The following is an 8,952-nucleotide window of genomic DNA, read 5'->3' as shown; positions in this document are numbered from 1 at the left end:
TTTTTTCTCTGTACTGTGTTTTGTCTTTCTTTTCCCCTAGACATTTGGGTGGTTCAGGACACAGGTGTAGTGATGGACATTAAAGATCTGTCTTCTTGTATGGATCATCTCACTGCAAGAGTACAAAATATTCAAGACTTTGTGGTTCAGAATTCTATGTTAGAACCAAGAATTCCTATTCCTGATTTGTTTTCTGGAGATAGAGCTAAGTTTCTGAGCTTTAAGAATAATTGTAAACTGTTTCTGGCTTTGAAACCCCGCTCCTCTGGTGACCCAGTTCAACAATTTAAGATTATTATTTCTTTATTACGTGGCGACCCTCAAGACTGGGCATTTTCCCTTGCGCCAGGAGATCCTGCATTATGTAATATTGATGCGTTTTTTCTGGCGCTCGGATTGCTGTATGATGAACCTAATTCAGTGGATCAGGCAGAGAAAAATTTGCTGGCTCTGTGTCAGGATGAGGTAGAGATATATTGTCAGAAGTTTAGGAAGTGGTCTGTGCTCACTCAATGGAATGAATGTGCGCCGGCAGCAATTTTCAGAAAAGGTCTCTCTGAAGCCCTTAAGGATGTCATGGTGGGATTTCCTATGCCTGCTGGTCTGAATGAGTCTATGTCTTTGGCCATTCAGATCGGTCGACGCTTGCGTGAGCGTAAAACTGTGCACCATTTGGCGGTATTATCTGAGCATGGACTTGAGCCTATGCAGTGCGATAGGACTTTGACCAGAGCTGAACGGCAAGAACACAGACGTCAGAATGGGCTGTGTTTTTACTGTGGTGATTCCACTCATGCTATCTCCAATTGTCCTAAGCGCACTAAGCGGTTCGCTAGGTCTGCCACCATTGGTACGGTACAGTCGAAATTTCTTTTGTCCGTTACTTTGATCTGTTCTTTGTCATCCTATTCTGTCATGGCGTTTGTGGATTCAGGCGCTGCCCTGAATTTGATGGACTTGGAGTATGCGAGGCGCTGTGGATTTTTCTTGGAGCCCTTGCAGTATCCTATTCCATTGAGAGGAATTGATGCTACGCCTTTGGCCAGGAATAAGCCTCAGTACTGGACCCAGCTGACCATGTGCATGGCTCCTGCGCATCAGGAGGATATTCGCTTTTTGGTGTTGCATAATCTGCATGATGTGGTCGTGTTGGGGTTGCCATGGCTACAAGTCCATAACCCAGTATTGGATTGGAAATCAATGTCTGTGTCCAGCTGGGGTTGTCAGGGGGTACATGGTGATGTTCCATTTCTGTCTATTTCATCATCCACCCCTTCTGAGGTCCCAGAGTTCTTGTCGGATTACCGGGATGTATTTGATGAGCCCAAGTCCAGTGCCCTACCTCCGCATAGGGATTGTGATTGTGCTATCGATTTGATTCCTGGTAGAAAGTTTCCTAAAGGTCGACTGTTTAATTTGTCTGTGCCTGAGCACGCCGCTATGCGGAGTTACGTAAAGGAATCCTTGGAGAAGGGTCATATTCGCCCGTCGTCGTCGCCATTGGGAGCAGGGTTCTTTTTTGTGGCCAAGAAGGATGGTTCGCTGAGACCTTGTATTGATTACCGCCTTCTAAATAAAATCACGGTCAAATTTCAGTACCCCTTGCCGCTGCTGTCTGATTTGTTTGCTCGGATTAAGGGGGCTAGTTGGTTCACCAAGATAGATCTTCGTGGTGCGTATAATCTTGTGCGTATTAAACAGGGCGATGAATGGAAAATAGCATTTAATACGCCCGAGGGCCATTTTGAGTACCTGGTTATGCCATTCGGGCTTTCTAATGCTCCATCAGTGTTTCAGTCCTTTATGCATGACATCTTCCGAGAGTACCTGGATAAATTCCTGATTGTATACTTGGATGATATTTTGGTCTTCTCGGATGATTGGGAGTCTCACGTGAAGCAGGTCAGAATGGTGTTCCAGGTTCTGCATGCGAATTCTTTGTTTGTGAAGGGGTCAAAGTGTCTCTTTGGTGTTCAGAAGGTTTCATTTTTGGGTTTCATTTTTTCCCCTTCTACTATCGAGATGGACCCTGTTAAAGTTCAGGCCATTTATGATTGGACTCAGCCGACATCTCTGAAGAGTCTGCAAAAGTTCTTGGGCTTTGCTAATTTTTATCGTCGCTTCATCAATAATTTTTCTAGTATTGCTAAACCGTTGACTGATTTAACCAAGAAGGGTGCTGATGTGGTCAATTGGTCTTCTGCTGCTGTGGAAGCTTTTCAAGAGTTGAAGCGTCGTTTTTCTTCTGCCCCTGTGTTGTGCCAACCAGATGTTTCGCTCCCGTTCCAGGTCGAGGTTGATGCTTCTGAGATTGGAGCAGGGGCTGTTTTGTCGCAAAGAAGTTCTGATGGCTCGGTGATGAAACCATGCGCCTTCTTTTCCAGGAAGTTTTCGCCTGCTGAGCGTAATTATGATGTTGGCAATCGAGAGTTGCTGGCCATGAAGTGGGCATTCGAGGAGTGGCGTCATTGGCTTGAGGGAGCTAAGCATCGCGTGGTGGTCTTGACTGATCACAAGAACTTGACTTATCTCGAGTCTGCCAAACGGTTGAATCCTAGACAGGCTCGTTGGTCGCTGTTTTTCTCCCGTTTTGACTTTGTGGTTTCGTACCTTCTGGGCTCTAAAAATGTGAAGGCGGATGCTCTGTCTAGGAGTTTTGTGCCCGACTCTCCGGGTTTGTCTGAGCCGGCGGGTATTCTCAAAGAGGGGGTAATTTTGTCTGCCATCTCCCCTGATTTGCGGCGGGTGCTGCAAAAATTTCAGGCTAATAGACCTGACCGTTGCCCAGCGGAGAAACTGTTTGTCCCTGATAAATGGACGAGTAGAGTTATCTCTGAGGTTCATTGCTCGGTGTTGGCTGGTCATCCTGGAATCTTTGGTACCAGAGATTTGGTGGCTAGATCCTTTTGGTGGCCGTCTCTGTCACGGGATGTGCGTTCGTTTGTGCAGTCCTGTGGGATTTGTGCTCGGGCTAAGCCCTGCTGTTCTCGTGCCAGTGGGTTGCTTTTGCCCTTGCCAGTCCCGAAGAGGCCATGGACACATATCTCTATGGATTTTATTTCGGATCTCCCCGTCTCTCAAAAAATGTCGGTAATTTGGGTTGTTTGTGATCACTTCTCTAAGATGGTCCATTTGGTACCCTTGTCTAAATTGCCTTCCTCCTCTGATTTGGTGCCATTGTTCTTCCAGCATGTGGTTCGTTTACATGGCATTCCGGAGAACTTCGTTTCTGACAGAGGTTCCCAGTTTGTTTCGAGGTTTTGGCGAGCCTTTTGTGCTAGGATGGGCATTGATTTGTCTTTTTCCTCGGCTTTCCATTGTCAGACAAATGGCCAGACTGAACGAACCAATCAGACCTTGGAAACATATCTGAGATGTTTTGTTTCTGCCGATCAGGATGATTGAGTGTCCTTTTTGCCTTTGGCTGAATTCGCCCTTAATAATCGGGCCAGCTCGGCTACTTTGGTTTCGCCGTTTTTCTGCAATTCTGGTTTCCATCCTCGTTTCTCTTCAGGGCAGGTTGAGTCTTCTGACTGTCCTGGTGTGGATACTGTGGTGGATAGGTTGCAGCAGATTTGGACTCATGTGGTGGACAATTTGACATTGTCTCAGGAGAAGGCTCAACGTTTCGCTAACCGCAGGCGCTGTGTGGGTCCCCGACTTCGTGTTGGGGATTTGGTTTGGTTGTCATCTCGTTATATTCCTATGAAAGTTTCCTCTCCTAAGTTTAAGCCTCGTTTCATTGGTCCGTATAGGATTTCTGAGGTTCTTAATCCTGTGTCTTTTCGTTTGACCCTTCCAGCTTCTTTTTCCATCCATAACGTATTCCATAGGTCATTGTTGCGGAGATACGCGGCACCTGTGGTTCCATCCGTTGATCCTCCTGCCCCGGTTTTGGTTGAGGGGGAGTTGGAGTATATAGTGGAGAAGATTTTGGATTCTCGTATTTCGAGACGGAAACTCCAGTACCTGGTTAAGTGGAAGGGTTATGGTCAGGAAGATAATTCCTGGGTCTTTGCCTCTGATGTTCATGCTTCCGATCTGGTTCGTGCCTTTCATTTGGCTCATCCTGGTCGGCCTGGGGGCTCTGGTGAGGGTTCGGTGACCCCTCCTCAAGGGGGGGGGTACTGTTGTGAATTCTGTGGTCAAGCTCCCTCCTGTGGTCATGAGTGGTACTTCGGCTGGTTCTGTCTATGAGCTTCTTCTGGTGGATGTGAGTGGGGCTGCGGCTTCTGAGTTTCCTTCCTCAGGTGACGAGGTTAAGTCGTTAGGTGCTGCTCTATTTAACTCCACTTAGTTCTTTGTTCCTGGCCTCCAGTCAATGTTCCAGTATTGGTCTTGCTCTCTCCTGGATCGTTCTTGTGGCCTGTCTGCCCTGCATAAGCTAAGTTTTGCTTGTGTTACTTTTGTTTGCTATATTTTCTGTCCAGCTTGCTATATTGGTTTTTCTTGCTTGCTGGAAGCTCTGAGACGCAGAGGGAGCACCTCCATACCGTTAGTCGGTGCGGAGGGTCTTTTTGCCCCCTCTGCGTGGTTGTTTGTAGGTTTTTGTGCTGACCGCAAAGCTATCTTTCCTATCCTCGGTATATTCAGTAAGTCGGGCCTCACTTTGCTAAAATCTATTTCATCTCTGTGTTTGTATTTTCATCTTAACTCACAGTCATTATATGTGGGGGGCTGCCTTTTCCTTTGGGAAATTTCTCTGAGGCAAGGTAGGCTTATTTTTCTATCTTCAGGGCTAGCTAGTTTCTCAGGCTGTGCCGAGTTGCATAGGGAGCACTAGGCGCAATCCACGGCTACCTCTAGTGTGGTATGATAGGATTAGGGATTGCGGTCAGCAGAGTTCCCACGTCTCAGAGCTCGTCCTATGTTAGTAACTATCAGGTCACTTTGTGTGCTCTTAACCACTAGGTCCATTGTGGTTCTGGATCACCTGTTCATAACACCTCTCTCCTCAGTGTGAGCCCTTTCTCCTCAGTGTGAACCCTTTCTCCTCGGTGTGAGCCCCTCTCCTCGGTGTGAGCCCCTCTCCTCGGTGTGTGCCCTTTCTCCTCAGTGTGAGCCCTTTCTCCTCAGTGTGAGCCCCTCTCCTCAGTGTGAGCCCTTTCTCCTCAGTGTGAGCCATTTCTCCTCAGTTTGAGCCCTCTCAATGTGAGCCCTTCTCCTCAGTGTGAGCCCCTCTCCTCAGTGTGAGCCCTTTCTCCTCGGTGTGAGCCCCTCTCCTCGGTGTGAGCCCCTCTCCTCGGTGTGAGCCCCTCTCCTCGGTGTGAGCCCCTCTCCTCAGTGTAAGCCCAGCTCCTCAGTGTGAGCCCCTCTCGTCCGTGTGAGCCCCTCTCCTCAGTGTGAGCCCCTCTCCTCAGTGTGAGTCCCTCTCTTAAGTGTGAGCCCCTCTCCTCAGTGTGGCCCCTCTCCTCAGTGTGGCCCCTCTCCTCGGTGTGAGCCCCTCTCCTCGGTGTGAGCCCCTCTCCTCAGTGTGAGCCCCTCTCCTCGGTGTGGCCCCTGTCCTCAGTGTCAGCCCCTCTCCTCAGTGTAAGCCCAGCTCCTCAGTGTGGCCCCTCTCCTCCGTATGAGCCCCTCTCCTCAGTGTGGCCCCTCTCCTCGGTGTGAGCCCCTCTCCTCAGTGTGGCCCCTCTCCTCAGTGTGGCCCGTCAGTGTAAGTGCAGGTCTCCCCGCCTGTCACCAGATCTGACAGGCGCTATTCGGCCTCACATCCGCGCAGATGGCGCAGTCAGCTGAGCTCTCGCGGCGCCGCCGTCAGCTGACACATGACTCACGCGTTTCACAACGTGCAGTGACGTGTCCGGCCCCGCCCCTTAACGACTTCCTCAGTCTGTTGTGTCGGTGGAGTCGGAGCGGCCCGGAGACATGGCGCTGAATAAGAACCATTCTCAGAACGGCGGCGTCATCGTCAACAATGGCGAGAGGTGAGTGTGTCAGTGGCTGTGGAACTACAAGCCCCGGAAGGTCATCAGTTCTCCTAGAGAATAAGAAGGCAGCGGTGCTGATGTACACGGGAGCTGTCAGGATAGAGGCACAACAACTCCCAGCGTCCTCCCCTCTGTGCAGGTGGGAGCCGTAGTCTCAGTGTCCCGCGGGAGGCGCTGAGATGTTCTGTCCTCCACTCCACCATGGTAGTCCGGCGGCCCCTCCGTCACCAGTGGCCGGCAGTCCTTGTAAAAGGGACCAGTCACCTGAGAAAGTGCTATTCATCTGCAGATACAGGGTTAATGTGCAGCGTTAAACTGCATGCCTTCCTATGGGGCTGCCGGGAGAAAATGAACTTCTTTCCTCCTTGGAGCCACCAGCTTTCAGTCATGGGGGGCAGAGAGTGGCGGCTAACCCTCTCCCCTCCCCCAGCACTTTGACAGCTGGCTGTGCACATGAATGCTGCAGAGCATGTAGCCTGTGTGTGCTGGGACCTGCTTACCTCCATCGCTCACAGTGAGTGGTGACTGGAGCCGCCCTGTGCAGGTCCCCATGACTGAAAGCTGGTGGCGCCTGGGAAGAAGTATGTTTATTTTCTCCCTGTAGCTGCGATTCCAGTAAGGCTGCCGGCAGTAGTGTAACTAGGTAGCTGCAGATTAGCGTCTTCAAGCACAAAGTCAGCATGAGTTTCCATGTGACCACAAACACTTTGCTTGACCTACTTTTGGGCCACCCCTTTTATAACATTGGTTTTAATCCTAAATGCCTATTTAATGTCATAATCTAATCATTCCTGTTTTACTATAATTAAAAAGTGCCCACAGTTCTTCACTACTCCTAATTTATTTATAATTTTTTTGCCTATTTCAGTTTTGATGACGTTTTGTTTAAAAATCCTCACTGCATGCTGGGATAGTCAAACGACTCGTCATCAGGGGGCAGAGGTTGTGTTCATTGCCACAGCCTCCGCCCCCACCCTGAAACAAATGTCATCAGCCAATCCCTGCTCTACTGAGTGATATTCTTTTCAGTGCATAGTGACAGTGCGCTCCCTCGCCAGTTATGATTGGAAAAGGAGTGCACTGTCAGTGCGCATTGTATGGAGGGAACACAGCAATGAGGTATCAGCCCTGCCCCCGAAAGTGACATGATTTTTTTTTTTTTTAATTATTGGGAAACTAGGAACTTCACTTTCATGTTGCATTTTAAATTCCACTGATCGATAGTTAGAGAACCTGTCAGCAGGATTTAGTCCTATAAATTAAAGGTATGGCTGTAATGGCGCTGTGATTCCGATTAATATGATACCTGATGAGGAGGGATCTGCTCAGTGGCTGCTGAATACTCTCCTTGGGAAGTTTTCATAAAATGATGTCTCGTGTGCTTTGGGGTGGGACGTGGGTCTTCTAATTTTTCATCCTCCTTCTTGTACAGGTCCCTGAATGAGTGACATGCCCCCTTTTTAACCCCTTAGTGACAGAGCCAATTTGGTACTTAATGACCAAGCCGATTTTTGCAATTCTGACCACTGTCACTTTATGAGGTTATAACTCTGGAACGCTTCAACGGATCCCGCTGATTCTGAGATTGTTTTTTTGTGACATATTGTACTTCATGTTAGTGGTAACATTTCTTCGATATTACTTGCGATTATTTATTAAAAAAAACGGAAATATGGCAAAAATTTTGAAAATTTAGCAATTTTCAAAATTTGAATTTTTATTCCCTTACATCAAAGAGATATGTCACACAAAATGGTCAATAAATAACATTTCCCACATGTCTACTTTACATCAGCACAATTTTGGAATAAAATTTTTTTTTTATTAGGGAGTTATAAGGGTTAAAATTTGACCAGCAATTTTTTATTTTTACAGCAAAATTTACAAAACCATTTTTTTTAGGGACCACCTCACATTTGAAGTCCGTTTGAGGGGTCTATGTGGCAGAAAATGCCCAAAATTGACACCATTCTAAAAACTGCACCCCTCAAGGTGCGCAAAACCACATTCAAGAAGTTTATTAACCCTTCAGTTGCTGCACAGGAACTGAAGCAATGTGGAAGGAAAAAATGAACATTATACTTTTTTTCACAAACATTTTACTTCAGAACCAATTTTTTTTATTTTCACAAGTGTAAAAAAAGAAAATGAACCACATACCGTATATACTCGAGTATAAGCCGAGATTTTCAGCCCATTTTTTTGGGCTGAAAGTCCCCCTCTCGGCTTATACTCGAGTCATATACCCGGGTGTCAGCAGGGGAGGGGGAGCGGGGGCTGTGTAATCATACTTACCTGCTCCCAGCGCGGTCCCTGCAGTCCCTGGCTTCTCCGGCGCTGCAGATTCTTCCTGCACTGAGCGGTCACATGGCACCGCTCATTACAGAAATGAATAGGCAGCTCCACCCCCATAGGGGAGGAGCCGCATATTCATTGCTGTAAATGATCGGTGCCATGTGACCGCTCAATTACAGGAAGAAGCTGCAGCGCCGGAGAAGCCAGGGACTGCAGGGACCGCGCCGCAGCAGGTAAGGGGAGCGCAGCGCTATTATTACCTGCCTCCTCGCTCCGGCTCCGTCTGCAGCGTCCTCTAGCAGTGACGCTCAGGTTAGAGGGCGCTGTGACGTAGTCAGTGCGCGCCCTCTGCTGAGCGTCAGTGCTGGAGACGGAGCCGCAGAGGAGCAGGTAATTATTGAAAGCGCCGGCTTCCTGAGAAGAGAGGTGAATATGTGATTTTTTTTTTTTTTATGGCAGCACCAGCAGCATTCTAAGGAGCACCTATGGGGCCATAAAGGTGCAGAGCATATATGGGGCACAGCATTATAAGGAGCACCTATGGGGCCATAAAGGTGCAGAGCATATATGGGGCACAGCATTATAAGGAGCACCTATGGGGCCATAAAGGTGCAGAGCATATAAGGGGCACAGCATTATAAGGAGCACCTATGGGGCCATAAAGGTGCAGAGCATATAAGGGGCACAGCATTATAAGGAGCATCTATGGGGCCATAAAGGTGCAGAGCAT

At 48.4% G+C, this 8,952-nt stretch overlaps 1 protein-coding gene across 1 annotated transcript in view; it reads left to right on the top strand.

Annotated features, from left to right (window-relative positions):
- Nucleotides 1-5,788: 5,788 nt before the first annotated feature.
- The window catches only part of LOC138647793 (WW domain-binding protein 2-like), a 35,800-nt gene continuing 32,636 nt past the window's right edge, over nt 5,789-8,952 (top strand). Inside the window, exon 1 of the mRNA XM_069737053.1 lies at nt 5,789-5,924. Within this exon, the coding sequence (XP_069593154.1) occupies nt 5,866-5,924 (59 nt within the window). The 5' untranslated portion in view covers nt 5,789-5,865. The remainder of the gene's footprint in view (nt 5,925-8,952) is intronic.

The sequence above is a fragment of the Ranitomeya imitator genome, chromosome 8 (genome assembly GCF_032444005.1).
Source record: "Ranitomeya imitator isolate aRanImi1 chromosome 8, aRanImi1.pri, whole genome shotgun sequence".
In the NCBI taxonomy this organism is placed as follows: domain Eukaryota; kingdom Metazoa; phylum Chordata; class Amphibia; order Anura; family Dendrobatidae; genus Ranitomeya; species Ranitomeya imitator.
The sequence above is the reverse complement of the archived record's forward strand: the minus strand, read 5'-3'. Positions and strand labels throughout refer to the sequence as shown.